This window comes from Ictalurus furcatus, chromosome 3 (assembly GCF_023375685.1).
Source record: "Ictalurus furcatus strain D&B chromosome 3, Billie_1.0, whole genome shotgun sequence".
Lineage (NCBI taxonomy): Eukaryota > Metazoa > Chordata > Actinopteri > Siluriformes > Ictaluridae > Ictalurus > Ictalurus furcatus.
Window position 1 is genome coordinate 12,681,508 of NC_071257.1, and position 27,095 is coordinate 12,708,602.

General features: G+C 41.1%; 1 protein-coding gene across 2 annotated transcripts in view; it reads left to right on the plus strand.

Moving 5' to 3' along the window:
* Positions 1–27,095, plus strand: part of si:ch73-105b23.6 (fibrillin-1) — a 31,903-nt gene that overhangs the window by 3,441 nt on the left and 1,367 nt on the right. Inside the window, exons 2-24 of one of the 2 annotated variants that reach the window (XM_053620810.1) lie at positions 2,158–2,213; positions 3,872–5,953; positions 6,223–6,345; positions 6,461–8,461; positions 8,752–8,885; positions 9,010–9,177; positions 9,440–9,619; positions 9,826–10,426; positions 10,628–10,777; positions 11,785–11,999; positions 12,215–12,290; positions 13,043–13,330; positions 13,896–14,132; positions 18,212–18,364; positions 18,669–18,847; positions 19,255–19,447; positions 19,852–19,971; positions 20,053–20,172; positions 20,288–20,308; positions 23,860–23,927; positions 24,187–24,364; positions 24,574–24,699; positions 24,932–25,100. In XM_053620810.1, coding sequence (XP_053476785.1) covers positions 2,158–2,213; positions 3,872–5,953; positions 6,223–6,345; positions 6,461–8,461; positions 8,752–8,885; positions 9,010–9,177; positions 9,440–9,619; positions 9,826–10,426; positions 10,628–10,777; positions 11,785–11,999; positions 12,215–12,290; positions 13,043–13,330; positions 13,896–14,132; positions 18,212–18,364; positions 18,669–18,847; positions 19,255–19,447; positions 19,852–19,971; positions 20,053–20,172; positions 20,288–20,308; positions 23,860–23,927; positions 24,187–24,364; positions 24,574–24,699; positions 24,932–25,100 — 7,638 coding nt within the window. The remainder of the gene's footprint in view (positions 1–2,157; positions 2,214–3,871; positions 5,954–6,222; positions 6,346–6,460; positions 8,462–8,751; positions 8,886–9,009; positions 9,178–9,439; positions 9,620–9,825; positions 10,427–10,627; positions 10,778–11,784; positions 12,000–12,214; positions 12,291–13,042; positions 13,331–13,895; positions 14,133–18,211; positions 18,365–18,668; positions 18,848–19,254; positions 19,448–19,851; positions 19,972–20,052; positions 20,173–20,287; positions 20,309–23,859; positions 23,928–24,186; positions 24,365–24,573; positions 24,700–24,931; positions 25,101–27,095) is intronic. The other variant, XM_053620809.1, reaches the window with a different exon arrangement.

The following is a 27,095-nucleotide window of genomic DNA, read 5'->3' on the forward strand; positions in this document are numbered from 1 at the left end:
TTTTACTATTTTGTCTTGCTTTTCAAAGAAAAAAATCAATTGCAAAAACTACAATTTCAAAATATTTATTTAACACTTAACATTTTTTTTAATTCCAGCAGGCATAGGTTAACAACAAGGCACAATATAACTTTAAATAAATAAATGAGTAAAATAAAAATATTTTTATGTGGTCATCTTTGAGCCCCCTTTGAATAGCCTATGTTAGGCTTATAACTGACTGCTGAAAGAATGGAACACTCTATAGCCTACAACAAAAAAATTGCATTAAAAAGTACATTGACAAGAGTGCAGAAAATGGTTCTATTCGGTTCTATACAGCTGATTATATTGGGGATATATACCACTCACGTCCCTGTACACCTCGCGGAGTATTATAGTAGATATAGGATTTGTCTGCCTGCCCTTAAATAAATACGTCTTTACCTGCTTCCGTACTCTACTCCCTTACATCTCGCGACGTGACAGAAACATGCTCCGGAACAGAAACAAAACAAACGCACGTGTCCACAGCTCGTGCACGCACGTGCCCCCTCATCGAGGTCGTGACATTAGCGCGTCTCATTCTGGTTGCAAGGCTATTTGATCACATCATCAAACACGTCATTGATCGGTCAAATTTATTCGGCCTTTTCACTTATTCGGCCGAACACCGAAAATGCTTTTTTTTGCAATTTTCGGCCGAATAATTTTGGTTGCCGAACATTCGGTGCATCCCTACTAAAAATGTAAAAATATCAATGGGAATATACTTCAAATATATTTTTCTTATATGAATTCATAGGGGTGCCAACAATTGCCAAGACATTTTTTTGATAAACCTGTGTGTCATGTCATGGCAAACTCACGACTCCATTTCGCAGAATGCACTGCAAACTACAAATATGGCCAACATCCAAATCTACACACAGACAAGTCACCTTCTCCTGAGAACTAATCAGAGACACTTGTTCCCAATTACACGATTTTTACGCACAATCACACCACACATAAAAGAGACTCTCATACACAATGTCTTTGCGAAGTGATATGCTCACTTGATCTCTTCTCTGTCATGTACCAAGCCTTAATATAGTGTTTGTTATACTGGTTTTTGACTTTGCTTCCTCCTTTGACCTTGATTGCTGCTTTACCTGTTCTAGCCTGATTGAATGACCACTACCTGTCTTTGTTCATGTCTTTTGCCTTGCTCTCTGGATATTATAATCTTCATTAAAGCTCTTAACTGAAATTGTATCTGTCTTAAACTACATTATGTGATACAGTGTTGTGTTTGCAGTTGTTTGATATCCATGAACGCAGAGTATTTTTGTGTTGTTGTTTTTTTAACAAAAGATCAAAAGGTTAAACAATAAAGACAATTTTTCACAGCCTTCTTTTTTTTTTTTTTTTTTTTTACCAAGGGTGCCAATATTAGTGGAGGACACTGTACACTTGGGGTACTGTGGGGAATTCCAGCCTAAAAGGTGTGCAGTATTATCCGTGTTGTTTATATTTAGATTTTTCTGTATCTGTATTACAGCTTGATATGGGACAGACTATGTAAGTGTCCGATTTCTTCAAATTAATACGAATGAAAGTAACAGCTAATGTACCTATCCATCAAAATGTGCTTGGTCCTAAATAACTTTCAACTTTGAAAAATTTGGGTATTTTACTTAAAAACATTCTTTCAGAAGTAAGAAAGAATTTACAAAATGTATTTTGTATATTTTGTAGAATATGGTGAAAAAAAAATTAAATCCACTTTTTATGACAAAGCATCTGATTAATTTTCAAATACTGTCCCGTAGGTTATGCTTCACACATTATGCTTTTGTATGACTTTTGTATGGAATACAGTAACAGTATCTTGTTCTGCATTTGTTCAGTGTAGAAATGGATTACCTTTACTGGTAAATGAGCCAGAACTATTATTTAAGCGCTTACAGGAACCTACCTGCTTATGTGACCTGGCATTTTCCCAACCCTTGGGGTAAAGGAAATGATTCTCAATAAATTCAGTTTGAAGAGTTAATACATAGGAATGTCTCTCTGCTCAATATAGTCCATCAACATTTATTTTAGCTACAAATTAACTTCAATGATACACTTACAATATGTTATGTGCTCTCTCACCCCCCCCCCTCCCCCCCCCACACACTCTCTCTCGGGAAGGACTCCACAGCTCTGCCTGTTGTATCTGTGTACTCTTCTTATGTACACTGGTGTAGGTGAGCCATTTCGTTAATCATACAGTTTTTCATTGGTGATATGGCCAAAATTTTGACTCACTATAATGACTCACATCAATGTAAAAAGAAAAGTAGTCATGAAAGTAAATACATAGTTAAAGGAACTAGTCAAGGAAATAGAATAATTGTTACATTTCAAAACAAGCACCATTGGGATCCATATGATAGATCAAAATCTTTCAGTGTAAATAAATACATAACGTCTCAGAAAATGCATATCATTATCATAGACTAGGGTTATCAAATATGCTTTTAAATTTTAGGTACGTTCATTATTCAATATGGGGTGCATGGTAGCTTAGTGGTTAGCATGTTCACCTCACACCTCCAGGGTCTGGGGTTCGATTCCCACCGGGGCCATGTGTGTGCAGAGTTTGCATGTTCTCCCCGTGCTGTCGGGGTTTCATCCGGGTACTCTGGTTTCCTCCCCCAGTCCAAAGACATGCATGGTAGGCTAAAGTGTCTGTAGTGTATGAATGGGAGTGTGTATGTGATTGCACCCTGCGATGGACTGGCACCTTGTCCAGGGTGTACCCCGCCTTGTGCCCGATGCTCCCTGGGATAGGCTCCAGGTTCCCCCGCGACCCTGAAGAAGGAGTAAGCGATAGAAGATGGATGGATGGATGGATGGACATTATTCAATGTAATATTATATAATATTCAAATGCACTCAGCTATTAATGACAATAGAAGTTTATCCTCTCACAGACAATATTATTGCATTACTATGCTGTCATTTCACATACTATATAAACCTTCGAAAATGAAAGTTGTGTCATATTTTTAAGCAAATTAATTAAGAGTATCACAATCTTATCACAATTTTAAAGCTTATTGTAACACAATAGTGCTCTAGACTGCCAATAGAGTGAGATTTAGGAATCAGCCACAGAAAAAAATGTTGCAGGAGGAACATAGACAAGCATATCAAAGTAAAAGTGCATTCCTTTACAAAAGCACAATCCTTTACAAACTGATTTGAGCAAGAGTAAATTTTTTTAATTTAACAGTGTAAATATAGTGTTATACTACCCGCCTCTGTGTTCCTTTATATTTACATTTACAGTTATTCATTTAGCAAACACTTTTATCCAAAGCGACTTACAAATGAGGAAATACAAGAGAAGTGATATATCAAGCGGAGAACAGTACAAGTAGTGCTACCATGCAAGATGTTTAATTGAGCTCTAGAGAAGCAAAGTGTGCAGAGAAGAGGTGTAACAGCCAGAGTAAGTTTTTTTTAAAAAGTAATGTGGGGTTGGCATTTCATGGGTTAGTTAAGTGCTCATGGAAGAGGTGGGTCTTTAGCTGTTTTTTGAAGATAGTGACAGATTCTGCGGTGCGGATTGAAGTTAGAATTCATTCCACCACTGAGAGACAGTTAGTGTGAAGGTTCTGGAAAGGGACCTTGAGCCATGCTGAGAAGGCACTACTAAGCGTCGGTCGTTAACCGATCGCAGATTGCATGAGGGAACGTAAACCCCCAGGAGAGTGTTGAGGTAGTGTGGTGCTGTTCTTGACAAGGTCTTGTATGTGAGCATCAAGGCCTTGCATTTGAGAATTTTAATTTCCTATTATTTTATTTTATTTGTGATCACGATGAACATATGCATTTACCCATGTTTTCTTTTTCATAGCTCCAAATCTCAGTGACTGTGAAGGAATAGGAAAGATATGCCATATCTTCGCAGACTGTGTCAAAACACGTAACAGCTTCATTTGTGTTTGCCTGCCTGGATACAATGGTGATGGACTACAGTGTGAAGACATAGACGAATGCACTGTTGGTATTCACAGCTGCAACATACAAGCACTCTGTAAGAACACAAAAGGCAGCTACAGCTGTGTGTGCCTGAACGGATATTCTGGAGATGGCTTTCAGTGTGTGGATATTAATGAATGTCAAACAGGAAATGGTGGCTGTCACACTGATGCAATTTGCACAAATACAAATGGGGGGCGAACATGCCAGTGTAAGAGTGGTTTCATTGGAAATGGGCTTCAGTGCACTGATGATAACGAATGCACCAGGCCAGGCATCTGCCATTGGAACGCCTTCTGCACTAACATCCCTGGTTCATACATGTGCACATGTAATTCTGGATATAAAGGCAATGGTAACTATCTTTGCCTGGACACTGATGAGTGTTCAGAAACTCCAGGGGTGTGTGCTGCCCATTTAGGTTTCAAGGGCTGCATAAATCAACCAGGAACCTACAAATGCCTTTGCAGCAATGGCTACCAGAGCAATGGGAAATCCTGTGAAGATATTAATGAATGTGCAGACAGTATCTGTAGTAGGTTCTCCAACTGTGTAAACACTCCTGGCTCATATCAGTGCACTTGTCAGGAAGGTTTTGTTGGAAACGGAATTACTTGTGTGGATGTCAATGAATGCAGTGGGAAGAATCTCTGTGACCCAAACGCACTGTGTATCAACATGCTTGGCAGCTATGAGTGCACATGTCGCTCTGGTTTTCTTGGAGAAGGGTTCCAGTGTACCGACATTAATGAGTGTAAAGTAAATAATGTATGCCCAGTTGGTGCAACCTGTGTCAACAGTGCAGGCTCATTCTACTGTGATTGTGGTCAAGGCTATATTTTCAATAAAACACAGTGTCAGGATCTGGATGAATGTGCAGAAGGCAGCTGTAGCCTCTATGCTTCATGTACAAATTTGCCTGGCTCATTCACATGTGAATGTCTGCCTGGTTTTGTTGGTGATGGTTTATTCTGTGTGGATGTGAATGAGTGTGCTATGTCCCAGAAATGCCCCTCTTATGCCCTCTGCACCAACTTGCCTGGGAGTTACAACTGCAGTTGCATGGTGGGCTACACGGGTGATGGCCTGACACTGTGTTCAGACATAGATGAGTGCCGAATGAACAATGGTGGATGCAGTGCCAAGGCCAAATGCCTTAACAGCATGGGGTCATTCTCCTGTCTCTGTCCCTCTGGGTTTAACCTAGTCAATAGCAGCATGTGCCAGGACATAGATGAATGCCAGGCACTGGAAAAGCCTTGTAAGGCCTACGAGAAATGCTCCAATAAAGAGGGTTCTTATGATTGCTCCTGCCAGACAGGGTTTACTCGTCCCAATACGAACGCAGGATGTTCTGATATTGATGAGTGTCTAATATATCAGGCATGCCATCCCAATGCTACATGTGTCAACTCAGTTGGTTCTTTCATGTGCACCTGTAAAAATGGCTTCAGTGGAAATGGTACTTATTGTGCGGATGTGAATGAATGTGCAGCAGAAGGTGCGTGTCACCCACACGCTCTATGCCACAACATCCCTGGTGACTTCTCCTGCCAATGCCGAAAGGGCTTTGAAGGAAATGGCTTCACTTGCTTGGACCTGGATGAATGTGTGTTATCAAACACTACCTGCCCTGCTAGTTCAGTGTGCATTAATTCTCCTGGAACATATGTGTGCTCATGTATGAATGGTACAGTGGTATATAATAACACATGTGCTCCACCTAGCATATGGTGTAGCCCTCCTTGCCATCCATTTGGGCTCTGCCATCCTTCACCTATGGGATATCAGTGTGTATGTGACATCGGGTTCAAAGGAAATGGATTGATCTGTTCAGACATTGATGAGTGTCAGCAGAATGTGTGTCTCAGGAATGAGACTGAGTGTATAAACAGTCCAGGCTCATTCTCCTGCATCTGCAAAATGGGTTATTCTCAAAATGGAACAGAATGCATGGGTAACTATACTGACTTTAATCTGGAAATGTTTTATATTTGTCACAAACATGAATTCAACCATGCCTATCAGTTAGGGTCTTTTGTTTAATGGTAATTGTACATTTGTACCATATTATGTAGCTTGGTACAGAATGATTCAGTATTAATTACATAAGGCTAAAATATTTGGGGTCTCCAGACCTTGAAACATCATGAAATAAACTCCTGATATAGTTAGTTTCCCACTTCTCATTTCTTTCATTACATTTTTGTCTTCTTTGATCTCAAGATGTGGATGAGTGTACATCTGGAAAGGCTGAGTGTAGTGAGTTTGCACAGTGTGTTAACACTGTTGGGAGTCACCTGTGCTTCTGTCTCAGTGGCTTCATGGGAAATGGAAAAAGCTGCTCTGGTAAGTCAAATTTCTCTATCCATACAATACTTTTTATTGCACCTTTGTCTGGCGTCTCCTTTTTTAGAATCATAGGGCTGTTACCCTGACCCTGTCCATTTTGGATGACTTCTAGACATTGATGAGTGCCAGTCTCAGAATGGAGGGTGCCATCCCTTTGCCAGCTGCACTAACACTCCTGGTTCCTACGAGTGCACTTGCCCACCGGGTATGCCCGGGTCAGGGTTTGATTGCGTGGATGTGGACGAGTGTTTGGAGAATTCAACCTTGCATAACAACTGCAGTCATCTTGCTTTGTGCAACAACACAGTGGGCTCCTATGTCTGCCACTGCCTGGAGGGCTACCAGGGTGATGGCCTTACCTGTGCAGATGTGGATGAGTGTCTGCAACCTTCACGCTGTGGCAACAACATGATTTGCCAAAACACACCTGGGGCATACACTTGTACTTGCAGTCTGGGTATGGTCTATGATTCTGGCACCTGTGTGAGTGAGAGAGAATGTGTGAACAGCACTCATGGCTGCAGTACACATGCTGAATGCAATGCCAAACTGGGGTCATACTACTGTGCCTGCAGAGAAGGCTTTTATGGAAATGGAATGGAGTGCAAGGACATGGATGAGTGCAGCTGGACAGGAAAGCAAGCATGCCCACAGTTTTCCTACTGCTTCAACACAGAAGGCTCATACTACTGTGACTGCTGGAAAGGTTTTCAGAACAATGGGACACACTGCAAGGATATAAATGAGTGTGAGATGGGTAATTTTACATGTCCTGACAACAGCAGCTGCATCAATAAGGAAGGGGGATACTACTGTCCATGCAATGTTGGCTTTGTTGCCAACAACTCCATGTGTTTGGACATTGATGAGTGTGCCACAAGGCCAACACTGTGTCCTAATTCATCTAATTGCAAAAACAAAGTTGGATCCTATTTCTGTGAGTGTTGGGATGGGTACTTGAGTAATGGAACACACTGTAGAGACAAGAATGAATGTCTGGATAACTCTACATGCCCAGAGCACAGTGCATGTGTCAACATAGCGGGTGGATTTCTCTGCCAGTGTGAGGTTGGGTTCTCCAGTAACAGTTCAAATGCCACCCACTGTAAAGATATTGATGAATGTTCAGTGACTGGCCCGCTATGCACTAACGGGACCTGCATCAACACTGCTGGTTCATTCTACTGTGTGTGCAATAAAGGATTTTGGAGCAATGTGACAGAGTGCTTTGATATAGATGAGTGCTTGGCATCCCAGAATGGTTCAATATGCCAGGCTCACTCCACTTGTGTGAATATTCCAGGCTCATATGAATGTACGTGCCATATGGGCTTTCTGCTGAATGGTACAATGTGTCAAGACATTGATGAATGCAAGAAAAGTACAAGTTTGTGCACTGAAAATTCACAGTGTGTAAACACAGAGGGATCCTTTGTATGTCCATGTTTGTCTGGCTTCAAGGCTCAGGGGCCAAACTGCACTGACATTGATGAGTGTATGCTCACTGACTCCTGTCGTCCAGACCAGGTTTGCACCAATTTGCATGGTTCATACCAATGCTCTTGTGCCATGGGGTACCAGGAGGAGAATGGAACCTGTACAGACACAGATGAATGTCAGAATGCCACAGCAGTTTGTCACACACTGGCTCGGTGCTGGAACAACATAGGGTCTTTCTCCTGCCACTGCCCCTTGGGTTATTTTGAGGATAGGACACAATGCAAGGACATCGACGAATGTTCTTTAGCTAGCTCTCCTTGCCACACACAAGGCAAATGCATCAATACACCAGGATCGTACATATGCGTGTGTTCTCCAGGTCTGTTAGCTCTTGGACCAGTGTGTGTGGACCTAAATGAGTGTCAGCAGAATCGAGGTGGATGCCATCCTGCTGCTATATGCCGAAATTCTATAGCTGGTTTTCAGTGCCAGTGTGCTAATGGCTGGGATACGACAGATCAGAGGGGAAGCGGATCATATGGATGCACTGACAGAAATGAGTGTCTCTCAGCAACTGCTTGTTATGGCAACACAACCTGCACCAATTTGATCGGATCCTTTAGTTGCACCTGCCCTGGTGATAATTCCAACTGTCAACAGTCAACACCAATTGGTTAGACATTACATTATAGCACAACACAAAATTGTTTAGTTTTTGATGTGTCTGTCACTTTTAAATACTGCAGTGATCTGTAATACTAATACCAGCTCAAAAATTTGCTTTCTTGGGATTTTGGAAAGAGGTTTGTCAGTTTTTTTTAACCTTGAACTCTGAAACAAATTATTTTAAAGTATTTTCCCTCAAAATGTTTCCCTTAAAGGGTACTGTAGATATGTTAGCAAAATACATGTGGATAGGAAAGCACTTGAAGTAATTTTATCTCTCTATATATATGCCCCCAGAGAATGTACTGTACCCTTGGGGACTGGAGGTTGGTGATGTGAGATTACCACTGTCAACAGCAGATGGAAACTCTCCATACATAACTCCACCTGTAGGGTTTCCATTCATGGGCAAGCTCTATGAAAGATTATTTGTAAGTAGGCAGGTTTTAAAAGTTACATTTATTCCAACAATTAGATAATATGGGATTTATTAAAACAAGTGTTTGTGAATTTTAGTTGCCAATGACACACCAAGTAAACACAAGGTTTACTCAGTTTTCAGACAATGGCCTGGTTCAGTTCCAGACAGTAGACATGAATGAGAAGCTCCTTCTTCCTATTCCATTCCCCAAAGGATTTACTGGTAATGAAAGCATGGCAATGTTAGCTGTGTTCTGGGATGATGCTGACCTCACATTAGGAGATGGTAAACTATTCTACAAGGTTAGCAGCATAAGTTTTGCATGAGTTCATGAAATCTGCTTTTCATAATATTTTTTGTGTTTGATATATTATCAGATGATATAGGTGTATTGTTTGTATTGAACTGTGAATGGGCAGAAAATGTGCATTAGGCTGACCCCAGTTTTTTACCAATTAACTTAATTGGAGTTGTCTTTTGCATGTTGGATATCATGTTGTCTTTATCTTGCATATAAACATGTCTGCCCTCACCTGATCAATTCTGTGTTTCCCTCTTTAATAGGAATATCATCAGTTGAACATATCAGATGTTTACTCTCAAATAGTCTTCAACCGCACATGTAAAGATGTGACTCAGTTTGAGGCAAAAAGGGGGAAACCTGCATTCACTCCCATATGGATTCTAAAAATCACATGGGACCATGTGCTGCCCATCTCCTACCAGAAAATCAACTTATCTGAGGTAAGCTGGCATTTACAACTGTGTAGGATACTAAAAGGTCAATTTTCAGACATTTTTATGTGGTGAAAACTTTGGCCTAATATGTAATAGAACATTTTTCACACAAAAACAAAAATATGGAACATTTTAGTGTATATAGAATGATAGCATTGTGCATATGTAGACTGAGAACCATTTCTTACATTAATTTCAATGTTACTCCATAGACAAACACATTCCAAGCTATCCTGACCACAGATGGTACTCGATCATTTGCCTTGCTCCGCTACGGCGACATGAACTGGGGTCCAGGACAGAGGATTTACCACAGCGCTCTGATAGGCTACACTGATGGCATCAGTACCTTCCATAATGAGATTCCCAACCCACCCAAAAATCTGTTTGGCCCAGGTGGTCGTTATCGTCCCCAGAGCATTGTGGGTAACGCAGGCCAGTTAGGGCAGCTTGTCTATGACCTGACTGGAGTCACAGTGGTCAGTTCAGATCCTCAGAGGCAGTGCCACGTATGGGCTCTGAAGGAGCCAGAGCCCAATGAGTGGACACTAGGACTGACACCATGCCCTTGTACTCGCAATCAGGCATTGGACGACCTGGCATTTGGTCCCGAGACCCTGCCAGTGGAGAATGGCACATATGTGCAGAAGCTGCGGGGTCTCCGCTGGGGTGGAACTGCAGGTCAAGTGTTTCAGTCAATACTCTTCAACAAGCAAAATGCAGGAAAGAGGTGCGTGTATGACCCCCAAGGACCTCTGCTGGCCGGATATAGCGAACGCTATTTTACCAATGACAAGATACAAGAGCATATTGGTAAAGCAGCTAATCTTTTTTCATTATATATCATTATTCAAATTTTCTGATTTTTAAAAATGTTATGGAAATGGAGAAATCAAAATATGCCATTGAGCTTTTCAGTAGGCATAGAATAAAATATTCTAAAATATTATTTTTCAAGGATATAGAATGTCTGTATCTGTTACTGGTTGTAATATTGTCTCTTTTTGTCTTCAGATAAGGATCTCCTGCCTTTCCAGTGGTGCTGTGTCCAGTCTTCATTTTGCCATCTTTACCTGGCTAAGAGACCACTAGACCGGTGTCAGGGCTACGGCTGGACACGTGTAGACCCAAGCATTCCAGAAAGCACAGGAGCACCTGGTCTTGGTGAGATGTACAGTATTGGTACACTAAAACAAATATTTAACATTAAATATTTGTCATTTCTTTAACATTAAATTACACAGACGTTATTCTCATATACAGTACAGTCAAGTCTGGAGACAGTCACAGACCTGACTGAACTGAGTAGTTTCCACAGTCTTACCGACATTTTGACCTAAGGCATAACATTTCATTCTAAAACAAATACAAAAGTTGCTTAAAGCTGACTTGGCCTCAATTAAAACCTAATAGAGATGTTTTGTGATGGCTTGGACCTTAAACATAACAATGGACACAAGACAAAAACTGACTATGACTATAATAGTGGCTTTGGCACACATGACAACACATGAACATGATAAACAGCTAAAGCTTGACAATTAGGTGCTGACAGACTAGAACTTGCTGTATATAGAGGTGTTTATTAGGGGTACCAGAGGTGTGTGATCAGTGGGACATGTGCCATGGTTGTGTGATGTGCTGGGGCTGATGGGCAGTGTAGTTCAGTGTGAATTTCAGAGCCATGACACAGAGCTGCTTCATTGAAAAATTAAAGTTGTGCAAGTGGTCTTAATCTTAAAACAAAGAAAACAATCCAGTTTGTCTGCTGGGATATTATGTACACAATTGTTGTAGCATGTTACTAGTTAAATCTAGCACAATATTAGCTGGAATATTGAGCTAGATCTATTATCCTTATAAACAATAGCTAGTTTTACACTTTTGGTCATTGCATGTGTGCATTAATGTGTGTGTTACTTTATTATTCTATGATCCAATAATATATAATAAAAATATAATAATAATGAATAGTTTCAGTCTTTTGGTACTGTATGCTAGACAATCAGGGTTTTCAGATTTCAGGGTCTTTTAAAACCCTTTTATTTACCTGGGAAATTAAGCATGTCAGAGCTTTTTAAATTTTTCTTTTACATCATATCATGTTACATGGACAATTGATATGCGATTGTAACTTTAAATGTACCCATACACTATTTGCTTCTTTGCAGGTTTGGCATACGGAAGCCTCCACTTTGTTACATTCGATGGAACTAAGTACACTTTCAAAGCCATAGGAGTGTTTGTAATCGTGCGTCTGTCCTCCAGTAAAGGCTCCAATGTCTTCACTCTGCAGGGAGAGACAGGGTTGCTAGAGACTAACGGGCAGCCCAGTCAAGTGGCAGCTCTAGCGCGCTTAGCCGCATACCACCAGGCCTTCGGCAAGGTTCAAATCATATTTTTTGAATGATGTGATCCATTTTGTGTGTACATTCAGAATTAAGCTGTCTCTTTAGCCTGCAAACACGAAGAAAAAACATGGATTTACAGAATGCCTCAATAATTAAATTCTTCAGCTGTGTAATCTGTAGCTCTACCCACTACCCACATTTGCATGCCTCTGTGCTGTTATGCAAAGCTTTTGAATTTGTTTTTCTGCAGGTGGAATGGCGAAGCTCTGTGTCTGGAGAGAAGCTTATTGTACTAATCAATGATGTGGAGTTTCCAGTGTTTGCAGGTTTGTACAATATTGCAGACTAGACTTACTCAGACACAGAGCTAGCTTTAAAATATGTTCACGGTTCCAGTGCTTATTTAAGTCTTGCATTGGCAGATTAATAAACAGGAATACAAAATTAGAGCAGCTAGTGACATTTGTGTAATCATTAATTCATTTATTCATCTTCAGTAAAGGGTTTATCCCAGTTAGTGTTGAGGTAAATCCAGAGCTTATGCCGGGAACACTGGGGACGAGCAAGGAATGCATCCTAAATGGGATGCCAGTCCATTGTAGTGCACCATGCATACACACATTCACATGAAGCCTGGTTGAAGTTTTATTCAGTTGGTTTGTTAATATTTCAGGGCCACTTAAGCCAATGGGAGAGGGTGCTACACACACTTAGGGGACAATTTAGCGTAGCCAATGCACTTACTAGGAGGATAATGTAGAACCTGTAAGAACCAGACAAAGACACATGGAGAACTTGTGAAACTCCACTCAGACTGTAACCTGAGCTCAGAATCGAACAGGGGACCCTGGAGCTCTCAAGCGGCAGTGCTACCTGTTGCACCAATATGCCATACCTGTATAACTCTAGTGCCTAGAAACTTGCAGGTTCATTTATGTCACTCCAATCTAAATGAAAGACATGCTAGACATTCATAGACATGTTTTCATGCCATGGAAATGCCTTTCACTTTCCAAATCTGTCTTGCATATGAAAAAGAGAAAATGTTTAACTCTAGCACCTCCTGCTGTTCTAACAGGTGTAGTACATGTTGTACAACAAGGCTTTGCATTGCGATGTCCCTCAGTGCAGCGCTGTGCAACTGTCTATGAAGGAGGACTGAATGTGGCTGTGTGGATGGGGGATGCCAGGAGACTCTCTACTCTGGTGGAGATCCCACAGAGCTTTTACAATCGCACCGTAGGCCTCTTGGGCCTCTGGAGTGCCAACACTTCCGATGAGTTCCTCCTCTCCAATGGACACTTGCTGTCTTCGCCTGACAACAACCCCCCCTCTGAGGACAGACTTCTGCTCTTCGGACAGTCATGTGTGTGGAGCTAATTACAGTATAAGCAAATCAAACTGTATATACAAAACAGTTTGTAGTCTCTTTTAGGCTTGTGCATACTTTGCTATTACCTCTTTAGTTTAGAGGTCTTTTATATGCTAAATTAATTTTCCAACATCAGATACTAACCTTCTATCAGTTTCTAAAATAAATAAATCACAATTTATATTACATTTTATTAAACTGAAATCTACCACACATACTGAATATCTCAATTATACACACTTTATATTAGGAGGCTCCACAAAGCATATGAAGGAGTTTTGTGGCTCTAGTTCTATAAACATTATTTATATTGCTAAAAACTGAAATTAAGATATATGAAATATATCAAATACAATTTTGCACTTTGCAATAAAACAGAAACAGATGAGTTAAAAGAACATCCATATCTGGTAATAAATACAAGTTGGTTAACACTGAAAAGGTTCATCTGGATTGTGAATCTAGCTGTTGCATTAATGTCTCTTATGGAGACAGCAGATTTACCATTCTTTACTAGTGTTGTGTTTACCCATTGTTGCCATGTCCTTCTGTCCCACAGGGGCTGTGCCTCTACCAGAGCGTCTCCTATTCACCACACCTCCCCTGATACCCTTTCAACCTGTGAGCACAGAGGAATTGATGGCATCAGTTAGCCCAGACACACTTGTCAGACTTCAGGAGACATGCCAGGGCAGCATGCAATGTGTGCACGACATCCTAACCACAAAGAACACCAATCTGGGCCTACAGAGCCTGCAGGATCAAAAACAATTCTACAAGCTTGCTGTTACCTTTGGTAAGACCTAATGATCCTAATAAAAATAATGTGGCCATGTAATGGTATTCTAAACCACCCTACAAGTACCAACTGTTCCATCTCAATCTCCTCATTTGATTATTTTTGTAAAATGTGTATTAGTATACAGTAGAGATTGTTTAAGTTCAGGCGAGTGTCATGTATATCATAGAAGGATCTCTGAACTACAGTTCCCAGCAGCCACTGCACCTCACTGCATCACAGTCACATGACCACCTGCACCTGAATCACGTTCTTGTTAAGCAGCACTTATGTGTATATAGCCACAGTTTGCACTGCACTCCCTGTCTTACGTGTGTCTTTCTTGGCCATTGTCCCTATTGCTGTGTTTATGGTCTTTGGTTTATGTTTATTCTTAGCCTTAGTGTTTTGCTGCTGATTCATAGTTCTTGTTTTGTGTTTGGTTGTGCTATTAATTAAAGAAATTCTGCACTTGCATCCATCTCCACCTTGAAATCGTGACAGAACATAAGACCTCAAAATGGATACGGCAAAATTTCAGAGTCCAAGAGAACTATATGAAAAGGAAAAGCCAAGGTGGGAGTAGGAGGGAAAATTCATTAAAAACAATCAGAAATGGTTCGACGTGATGTACTCTGTCATGGGGTATACCAAAGGGAAGCCTTCCAACCAGGCTGGAACCATCTCCCACCCTCCGTCCTCCACTGTGGATCTAGTCCAGCCTTCTGTGTCGATGGAGAACATCGTTCAGCCTCCCTGTTAAGTTGAGGATGCTGCTCAGTCTCCCTGTTCAGCTGAAGACGTTGTGCGGCCAACGTCCATCTCCATCTCCTGGTACGGCCAAGAGCTCCGCTTTTCTTCCCTATTCTGCCTTGGATGTCACTATACCAGGCTCCGCTTTGGACATCGCTCCACCTTCCTACTCCACTGAGGATGTTGCTCCACCTTCCTGCTCGGCTGGGTACGTCGCGCCGCCTTCCTGCTCGGCTGAGGATGTCGCTCCACCATCCTGGTCGGCTGAGGACGTCACTCTGCCATCCTGCTTTGCGGACCTCGCGGAGAGCGTCACTCCCCCCTCTAGCGTCATGGGGAACATCGCTTCATCCTCAGGCTCTGCCTTGAGTTTCGTTCCTCCCGCTGGCTGTGCAGAAGCCATCGCGCCGCATTCAAGCCAGGCCAGGGACATCATGTCGTTCCTCTGGGATGTGGAATAGGCCGCTCCACACCTGAACTTCAGAGAGCACGCCAAGTTCCTGTCTGAGGTCGACATCATGGCCGACCAAGTTCTGCTCATGCCAGAGTCTGCTGACATGGCCAACCAAGTCCTGCCTCCCTGTTCTGCTGAGGACGTCACTCTGCCTCCCTGTTCTGCTGAGGACGTTGCTATGCCTCCCTGTTCTGCTGAGAAAGTTGCTATGCCTTCTCGTCCTGCTGAAGCTGATGACCCAGCTTCCCACACCTGAGTGCTGTCTAGCGACCCCGGCAAGCCTGCCCAACCTCATGCCTGCCCCTCGGCTCCTTGAGGAGCCTGCTATCTGTTGAACAATGCCTGCCTCGGGACCTAAGGGGCTGTGAAGACATTTTGCCCAGTGGGCCAGGACTGCTGGAGGTGGGAGTGTTTTCTGGTGCTCCGTTTTCTGGGGCTAGCTCTTGTTTTGTGTTTGGTTGTACTATTAATTAAAGAATTTTTGCACTTGCCTCTGTCTCCACCTTGACATCGTGACAGCAAGCCTGAAATGTTACATTTCAAACACTCAGGAGATCTGTTAAAGCTCTTTGCTGAGCTGTTCAAGATGATTGTGGCTTCCATAAATATTCACTCTCTTTAATTTTTATACATTTAGTAGTGTTACAACTTGAAACAGACTTAATTGTGATTTTTCGCTACACAAAATATCCCGGAATTAACATAAAATAGCCCCCAAACCTGTTTTGATAGGTCCTCTGCACGTGAGATCACCTCATGGGTCTCAGGTTGGAGCTCTGGGGATGAGGTCGCCATGTTAACCTCCGGCTGGAGGTCTGCAGGTGAGACCACCTCGTGGGTCTCAGGTTGGAGCTCTGGGGATGAGGTCTCCACGTTAACCTCCGGCTGGAGCTCTGCAGGTGAGACCACCTCATGGGTCTCAGGTTGGAGCTCTGGGGATGAGGTCGCCATGTTAACCTCCAGCTGGAGCTCTGCAGGTGAGACCACCTCATGGGTCTCAGGTTGGAGCTCTGGGGATGAAGTAGCCACGTTGACCTCCGGCTGGAGCTCTGCAGGTGAGACCACCTTGTGTGTCTCAGGTTGGAGCTCTGAAGATGAGGTCACCTTGTTGACCTCTGGCTGGAGATTGGAAGAAGAGACCACATAGTGGGTCTTAGGTGGGAGCTTGGGGAAAGAGGTTACCCAGTTTGCCCTCTCATAATAGGTGGTGAACGCCATGGTAATTGTTTCTGTGAGGCAGGCCTCCCCAACAGATCCTCTAGGATGGCCCTGGATTCTGGACTGCTGAACACCACCACGAATAGTCCCACAAACTGAGTTTCATTCTCCAGTCCCCTGGCTGGATCCCATGGCTGCTAGACACTGTGCCCACTGGCAGGCTGAGCTAAAAAACCGGGAGAACATGAACCTTATCCATTGCTTTTCGCTGGGCTTGGGGTCCACAAGGCTTGAGAAATAGATCTGGCGGTCAACCAGAAAATATTCAGGGTAGCCAAAAAACCCATCATACCGATCTGGGACATCTGCAAATGTCCACTGAGGAAACTGGATCGAATCCAAAGCTGGGATGGTTTGCTTGGTTTCCTTAGTGTGCCGTCTCCTCCGTCTTCCTGCTGCATCCAGGGTTGGGCATAGTATTCTGTCATGTATTAAAGTTATGAAGGTGAGGATGGACGCAAGTACAGTTAAAGACTTTTATTTGAGAGGGTCAGGCAGATAAATCAAAATCATGAGACAATAGCGTGGTCGAAATAACAGGCAATGGGTCAGGCGATCTACAAACAGGTATAAACTGGGCAAGGCTAGAATCAGAAATGAGAAACGAGAAACAATGTCAATAAACATGAATCAAAAACAAGAAACAAGAAACAACTGCTTGGTAAGGAGATAACACTCAATACTACACAAGGTACAAAGAGACACGAGGGGTTTAAATGACAAAAGTAATCAGGAGTGAAACACAAGACAGCTGAAAACAATGGTGCCAGACCTACAGGAAACAACCAATGACAATACAGGGGCAGAGACAGGACAAAAACCATAACAAAGGCACATGTAGAAAGTAAACAAAGTCAGTGTCACTGAAGACCCAAAAGCGTGCGTTCGCTAAGAGCTCGCGCATCAGCTCACACTTCAAGCTCACGCATCAAACTCGCGCTTCGGGTCTCCGAGCACGCTGCAAGGTACAGCGCTAGCTCGAGGGGAAATCGTGACAGACTGACATCCCATCCAGAGAATATTCCTGTCTTATGCCCAGTATTCCTGGGATAGGCTCTGGATTCACTATGACCCTGACCAGGATAAAGTGGTTACTGAAGCTGATGAATGAATGAATGAATGAAATTTACTTATGTATAAAACACATATGTCTTCTGAATGAATGATTTAATGCCCTTAAACTAAAATGTTTTGAAGCACTACTACACTATTTCTACATCTTTGCCTTGTCTGTATATTAGCTGAAGATAAGCTGATATTGCTAGTAATTTTAAACTTAGGATAAAGATATAAATGCTCACAGTCACAATAGTCTTGAAAAGTCTGTCCATAACACTAACTGAAACCTCTCCTCTCTTATATGTACAGATAAATCATGATGCAAAACCTTTATCACTTTGCAAGTTTTGACATAAAGCTTTCATAAATCCTATTGTATTGCTTTATAATAGACTTTTTATGCTTATAAACACGTATGCCCAATATACTGCAAGTACCTGCAAGTATCAAATGAAGGGTTGTCCCTCACTTATGCTGTGCAATTAAACTAAAGCTAACTAAACCAAATCATGCCTATAAACAGGAATGTCCCTGAATGACAGGTAAGATAATATTAAATTATATTATAAACACCACCTTATTTGTCCTGACTCATGATGATTATCTGAAACAGGTAACGTACCACCCATTTTGAGCGAGCCCACAGTGATCCGCTGTAAGGTGAACACTACAGTAAGAGTGCAGTTTGTGGCCCAGGATGCTAACAGAGACTCCGTCAGCTTCTCCCTGCTGTATCCACGACCACCTTTGGCAACCATAGGAAGAGGTAAAATTCCCCTAAAGTCACTAATATTTAATAAAGATTAAAGAGCTGCTCATTGTACTATGGATTGAATTGTGAGGTGAGAGAGACTGCTGCCATAGCTGTGTATTGCCTCAGAACCCTAGGACATGCTTTCCAGTCAATTATTTTTAAAATATTTACTTGTACACCTTCCTTATTGAAAAGCATTTAAGACTTTCTTCAGATAGGAAGCCATGGGTTCTGCCCTTTTTTATTTCTAAGACTGTACTGCTCATTTTTATGTTACTTGATTATCGGTATAACAGTGTGCTTACTCCTCTGGCAGATGATGGTGTTTTGGTGTGGATTCCATTAAATATTCAGCCCGTGCTGCTCACTGTGCAGGTGAGCGACCACATGTCCAGCTCTGTGCTTATCCCCATTCTGCAGCTCTGCAGCTGTCTGAACGGAGGAACCTGCCAGTACCAAAGTGTGGCAGAGAACCACTTGCAGGGGAAATTCCAGGTAACTACATTCAGTAGATGACTGTTAAATATTTTGAACGTCATCACAGTGTAAGTTTAATTTGATCTCAGCATACAGTTCAAATATACTGTTACTATGATAGGACTAAATAAAGTAGCTCAGTAGTTAGGACGTTGGACTTCTGATTGGAAGGTTGTGAGTTCAAATCCCAATGCTGCCAAGCTGCCACTACTGGGCCCTTGAGCAAGGCCCTTAAGCCTTAATTGCTCAGTTGTGTATATATATATATATATATATATACACAGTATATTAAAAAAAAAGAGATAATTGTAAGTCATTCTGGGTAAGGGTGTCTGTCAAATGACATAAATGTAAATATCTTGCTGTTTTTTTGTCCCCCACACACATACTGTAGTTCAGCTTGTTCTTAACTCTTATATTCCCAGGTTGTAGGGTGTCTGTGCCCTCCAGGTTTTGGTGGAAGATACTGTGGAAATAGAACTGATGTGTGTAAAGGCAAGCCTTGCTTCCCTGGAGTGGACTGCTTCAGTCAGAGAGAGGGGGACAGTTTTAGCTGTGGAGAATGTCCTCCCCCCACTGTCTCTAATGACACAAGAGGTTACAAATGCTTTGAGAATGGTAAGCATCATTCACTTTATGATCAAAAAAATTATAAGATGTATATATATATTTTTTTAAATGAAAGTTGTCCCAAACCAGTGAATCTTGCAAAGGCCTTGCTGAAGGTAGAGTAAATTACTTTTCTGCAAAGTTCTTTGAGCAAAGCAGGATACATTATTAATATGTTATTTAATGGTGCTGAACTGTTGAATTTTTACCTATCACAAAAGTGCTCATGCATAAAATATCATTTTAATATTAGGCACCTCCATCACTGTGCTTGTAAATGGCCTCCTATCTCACCTTCCTTCAGTGGAAGTTTTAAAAAGTTTTAAACTAGCTCCATTTTTTGACAGCTTGATAAAAACGTTTCAAAAGGTATCTTTTTACTGTCAACTAATGCTTCTTATGGTTGCCAACAGATTTCTGCCTTCCTCCTTTTCGCTTTCCCTGTCATGAGATGGCAAACTGCAACAGCACTGGCTATAACTACACATGCCTGTGTAAGCCTGGCTTTTCTGGTGATGGACATGAGTGCACAGGTATACAGAGACATGACCTCTTAAAATGTGCAATACATTTACAAGACATGCATGTTATCACATGATCCCTGCCACACACAGATATAGATGAGTGTCAGAACCCTGAAACCTGCCCTAATGCAAAGTTTGAGTGTGTGAACACACCTGGTTCAGTGTACTGCTCCTGCCGCTATCAAAGCTCTCTGGAGTTCAATGGCTGTGGTGACTAACTTTCCTCTTTTGGATTCATTACATTGTTTCTTTATATTGCTATTAAAATATATTTTGTTTCTCAGCTGTATTATTGATGTTTAATTTTGGTGTTTTGTATTTTAAGGTGACTCTCCAAATCCTACAGGTAAGGCTTGAGTTCTCAAAACCTTTTTTCAGTTAGCACCCATATAGCATAAAAAAAAAATCCATTAACCTTCTAAGACTGCAGCATCATTTATTATCTGAATATAATATAGTTACATGAATATTAATAACACTGGGCAAATATGTTACGTTATAGTTATTTATTGGTGCCAATAAATATTTTTATTTGTAACATTTCCAACCATAGTATCCAAACCATTTGCACTGTGTTAAAATGTAGTTCTACTTCCTTACATTCCAGAGCACAAAGGTGGTTTCCTTCAGAATGGGTAGAGTCTTTCTTTGTGTACTTTGTGTTACAAAGTCCTCACCTTGCAACTGTGACTTCGATCTCATATGCACACACTGGGTGACAATAATTCTACTGTTTGACTTTTTACTACTCTCATCACTTTTGACTGTGCCGTTAGATAAATCATGTGAACCATTGTTAGTGTTGGTGTGTAGCATCCTTGGCTCTGTGGATACAGAGTGATGAGCATAATACATTTCATAATTTTATAACTTCTTGTAAATTCTTGTGAATTCAGGATACCGAGTTATTTATTCTGCCAGGCTCTAAGGGAGTTGGATGACAGAGTCTTGCCCTAACTGAGTGCTGAAAGTCTGTTAAAGGCTAGTGATGACTTTGCCATGAAGTCTCCATTAGTTCTGAAGCTAGACACCTGGAATGTAAGGAAGAAAAATGAAAGGTTGTTTATGAAACTATGGTTCAACTAAGTGGAGTACTGTCAGGACACCTTGGTCACTCAGTTGACAAGAATGGCCAGAGGACAAATGTGATGTAGCAAGGAGCATTTATAAGCTACTAACATATGGTCAAGGTCACATTCATGAAGTGAAAACTCTGTTATTTGTTCTTGGCAAGGAAATATACACACAAAAAAGACTAGACTTCTACAGTAAATTGTCCAGGCATCCTCACTTAGTTGTAGAACCAGAGGCACAGATAGGAATTTTGCATCCCCTGAAAATTTCATGCATGGGCCCCTTGCCTTGAGGTGTCATTTGCCTTAACAGAACCTGTTAAAACATGACAAAATCTTTATAACACTACTCTTAAATTTGTTATAGATCAATAATAATAATAATTATAATAATACATTATAACAACAACAACAATAATAATAATAGCCACAAGTAGTGATCTGTGGGGTACAGGCACTCCTTGCAAATAGCACTCCAAGTGGCCAGTTCTTGGCAATATACCTAGAGCTATAAAGAGATGGTTGAACAAACATGAACAAAGTTTTGTGATGATAGCTCAATGCTAGTTGTTTAAAATACCTTTTGAAAGCTGAATGGCTAAAAGTGGCTATGGTAATTCAGTGATGATTAATAATCTAGTTACAGATTAGCAGATCAGTGCAGCACACCAAATTGCAGCTCAGTTGAACTTTTGGTTCCTGAGAAACAGCTATTACGAATTAATATGAAAAGCGGCCACCGATGGCCAATTTGAGCGAGACTACATCAGGTCTACTACTAGGTCTCTTCCTGAAACTAACATTCAAGTTTCATGATGATAGCTTAATGGAAACCTTGTCAGATGCCTGCTAAATCTTGATTAGCCAATGGCAGCCATGTTTTTTCAGTAATTAGGGATCATGAGAAATCCACGTACAGATTAGCACAGAAATGCACCATACCAAATTCCAGCTTGATCAGCCTTATGGTACATAAGAAACAACTATTTGGCCTTAAACTCCACCCTGTATGTCCACACCCCAGTCTTTGCACATGTCCTCAGACATCTTGTACTGAACTTGTATTTACAGTTCGGTTCAAATCCATATGACCAATCATGAATTTCAGATATTTGAGTAAACCAGCTCCATCTCCTAAGAATTGATTGACATGTGGTGGCACATGATATGTTTATAAATGTCAACATGTTTTTGATAATTATGGCATTTCACACTCTCCTGAGATGTTCTCTCATGTTCTATAGTTTCAGCAATCGCAAAAAGCTAAAACAGACATTTCTTTCCACACCTTATTTATCAAGAGAGAGAATTTTGTGTGCAGTAGCCAATTTTGAGTGAGACTGCATCAGTTATTAGGGTCACTGCCTGAACACCTACCATTCAATCTCATGTCGATAGCTCAAAGTTAACCTTGCTGCAAGCAAATGCCTGCTGAAATCTTGTTGGCTGATGGTGGCCTTGATATTTAATTAATTAATTATCCGAAATCCACTAATCAATTAGCACATATATGCAGCACCAGTTTTAGCTGGATCAGACTTATAGTTCCTGAGAAACAGATATCTGACCTTAGCTCGACCCTCTAAGTATGACCACTCCCCAATCTTTGCATCTGACCTCAGAATCTCAGGTCAGGAGTATATGTCAATATGTGCGAATGCAGTATGTGGAACAATATGCAAATTTTGTGCGAATCCATGCAAGCACTCATGAGTTACAACTGTTTGAGAAAATACAGATAAAAAGATGTCAGAACACACAGTGCATCACAGCTTGCTATGTGTGGGGCTGTGTAGCAGCAGACCGGTCAGAGTGCCCATACTGACCCCTGTCCACTGCCAAAAGCACCTACAATGGGCACGTGAGCATCTGAACTGGACTATGGAGCAATGGAACAAGGTGACCTGGTCTGATGGATTACATTTTTTTTCTTACATCATGTGGATGCATGTGTATTGCTTGCCTGGAAAAGAGATGGCACCAGGACGCACTACAGGAAGAAGGCAAGCCGGTGGAGGAAGTGTGATGCTCTGGGTAATGTTCTGCTGGGAAACCTTGGGTCCTGGCATTCATGTGGATGTTACATTGACATGTATCACCTACCTAAACATTGTTGCAGACCAAGTACACCCCTTCATGGCAACAGTATTCCCTAATGGCAGTGGCCTCTTTCAGCAGGATAATGTGCCCTGCCATGACATGCACATGAAAAAAAGTTCAAGGTGTTGACCTCCAAATTCCCCAGATCTCAATCCGATCTAGCATCTGTGAGATGTGCTGGACAAACAATTCTGATCCATGGAGGCCCCACCTCACACCTTACAGGACTTAAAGGATCTGCTGCTAAAGTCTTGGTGCCAGAGCCACAGCACACCTTTAGAAGTCTTGTGGAGTCCATGCCTCAATGAGTCAGAGCTGTTATGAGGGCACAAGAGGGACCTACACTATATTAGACAGGTGTTTTAATGTTATGGCTGATTGGTATATACTTCAATAACCAACACCTGTGCTTTCCTTAAAAGCCACTCACTACCACTGAGATATAAGAAAGACATCCAGGTACCTGGAATCATTTTAAACCCCTTCAATTCAAATGACCAGTCAATTATGCTTATGATTATAAATAAATTAAAAATGTAATTACTATAAGAACTGAAATAGTAGTTGATAATGATACCTGCCGTTGTGGTGTCAATTAAAAAACACTAATACTGCCAGACTTCCAAGAAGTATGTCACAGACCTAGGTCTTATGGAATACCTGAACAGCAGCTATACTGTGCTATTTTTTAAAATATAATATTAAGGTTGCCTCTTGTTTTCAGGGTGGAATATGTTTAATGTCTCTGTCACCTGGAGCAGTCAAAAGACTGAACAACAGCAACAGAAACAGGTGAGAGCAGACCTGAGGGGTGGAGTACAGCCTGAATTGTGATCCGAGTCTCAGTTGTTTCTATGCCTTAGGAGGTTTCTCTGGACTGAAAGTCAGAATGGACTTTCTATTCACTCTGTCTAGTTTCATGTTTTCAAAGCCTAATTAATCCCACTGTAACTTGGATTGATTTCAGAAAAACATTATATCTCATTATCAAGGCAACAGCATCTGGAATGCATCATAAAACTAATGACTGTAATAATTCATTCTTCTACAGCTGGAGCAAATCCTATCTATGGGTTTCCAGAACAAATTTTACAGTGCCAAAATATTCCTACCTAACTCAGGGAATGAGCACAGAATCAATGTGTCCAGTGACACTCCTCATTGGTACATCATGGATTACCTGAACCGAGTCGGTCACTACTACGGCATCACATCAGTCTATGTAGGAGGTGAAAGAGTTTTTTTAAAAATGTGTAAAATGGCTTACAGGCTAGTTTTATGATTCCAGCCCTCATAAAATTAAACATGATGCTTAATTTAGTTTAGGACAATAAACATGACATAAGACATGCACTATATAAACACATCTGTTCACTCCCATTATTACTAGATTTTCGTGTTTTGTTGTTTATCTAACATAATTGTGCTGTTCTCTCAGACCTAGATGAGTGCCACACCAATGAGAGTGTATGTACACATCCAGCTGTGTGTTACAACACTTATGGAGGCTACAGATGTGTGTGTAATGGCACTGACATTAAAGAGGCACAGTCTTGCATTTTAGGTAAGATTGTTATTGAAAGTCAAGTTTCCAATCATAGAGTATGTTATTAGCCGTTATTTTTAAAAAGTACTTATTGTAGGAGCTATTATTTTACAAAAGTGCAAAGTTGTTGTTTGTAGCTATAATAATGTCTTAATCAAGAAATAGTATTGCTGTTTTTGCCAAGAAAAAAAAAATCAGGCCCTATTTATGAAGCCAGAAGAGTAATAGTGAACTTGTTTCTTTGTCTCAGACCGGGATGTTCATAATAAACCAAGTGTGATAGATGCTACAACTCGGGAAGATAATAAGCCCCTGATTCTTGGTTTGGTCCTGGGCATCGTTATCGCCCTCCTCCTCCTGCTGCTGCTGGCTGCTCTGGCCTTCTTCTGCTGCTGTCACAGGAAAACTGTCACTGGAGAGTGAGTGTGACATACACACAGCACACTGCACTTCATGATCAGCTAATCACACACACAAATACACACAGAGTACCATAATTGTAAATTTACCAGGTGTTACTAATGAAATGTGCAATATTAATTAATCATCAAGAAGTGAGACTACCGCTACAAAAGCAGAATATTTAGCAGTTTGGCTTTCTGATGTGTGTCTACATCATTCCAAGAAGAAAGGACATCAGCCATGATCTCAGAGAAGCAATTGTTGCTGCTCATAAATCTGGGAAGGGTTATAAGGTCATCTCCAAACAATTTGAAACATCACATTCTACAGTGAGAAGTATTGTTTACAAATGAATGCAATGACTCTGATGTCATCAATTTCCCCTCTTTTCTCAGCTTCAAAAAGGCTTGCTGTTCTCCCATAGACAGCTATCTGGTGTTCATGATAGTTTATCCTATTTAACAACAAATGCAGTCTTTACAGGCAAAAACCAGGTCTCAAACCAAGAGTAGACATGCAGAGCTATTAAATGTTTAAACAATCAATCTAACAATCCTGGGCAACAAGAAACACCTGTCGGTCACATGTTACAATATTGTTATATGGTCACTTGTATAATGGGTGAGTTCAAACAAAAGACAGCATGTTCTAAGTTGTTTAACACTTCTAGATGTAAATATCATGAGATGAAAGCTGAAATTCTGATCTATTGTCTCATATTCATCTTTTGATCTCAAACCCAGATATCTTCAGTGTATAACACAAACAAATGAATTGGCCTTGCCATTCCAGTATTTACAGAGGGTATAACTGTTTGTAGTAAACTGTCCTAAAACACAGCAGGAACCTCTGGGGTTAGGGGTTTGAATCCCACCTCCTCCCTCTGTGCATGGAGTTTGCATGTTCTCCCTGTGCTCCAGGTACACTAAGATTCTTCCCCCATGCCAAAGACATGTGTTGGAGGTTGATTAGCGATTGTGCCCTGTGATGGGTTGGCACTCTGTCCAGGGTGTCCCCCCACCTTGTGACCTGAGTTCTCTGGGACAGGCTCCAGGCTCCCCCGTGGCCCTGTGTATGATGAGTGGTATGGAAGATGGATGGATGGATGGATGGATGGATGGATGGATGGATGTTGACCTGCTCCTCACTTGTAATATCTTGAATGTGTATAATATGTTCACCTGAAATATCCAGTAGATGGTAATATTAATCTGTTACTTACTCAGCAAGATGCCTGGAATAAACAGAGTAGAGCAGAACAGCCATTCCTACTGCCATAAGCAGTACATGTGAGAGCTTTCAACTGATTTTTTATTTTTTATTAAAGCATCCATCAGGCCTCCTTTTTGATATCTGAAGATTCAACTTCACTGAAAATAAGCTTAAAATTTTGATAGCATTAGTCCTGCTGTGAAGTATTTTTTAAAATCCATATTAAGACTCATCATGTTTTAGTAGTCTTTCTTAAAGCTTTGTGATTAAGGGTTCAATGAGAAAGAAATGAAAAATCAATGTAAAATATAAAGGCTGTTCAAGCATCCTGGACTGGAACTATGCCGTCAAGTATGGCTTAGGGCTGTTATTGGACAGTGATTGCATTTCAGTGTGGCACACCTGGGACGCACTGGTGAAAGTGAAATGCAATGCAACAGGAAATTACCATATATTCAATTTTGTATGTGAAGTCAGCATTATTAATTGTTAAGAAAAAAACAAGATCTTGCTAATTGTTTTTCACTGAAGAGATAAATTGATGTAAGAGCAATCCAGTTATGCTGGCATGTTGTCTTCATGTCACAAATGCAAATGTGTTGTATGTCAGGTTTCCCCCCATTGTGCTTGCTTTTCTATCTGCCATGGAATATTCTCCATACATACAAACTGATATGTAACTATAATAACTATATAAGACAGTATATCACTGTCCATTTGGCACAGTGATATACTGTACACACCTACATATACTGTATTTTCCCCTGCAGAGTTAATCCACTTTACATGTTTTTAATATG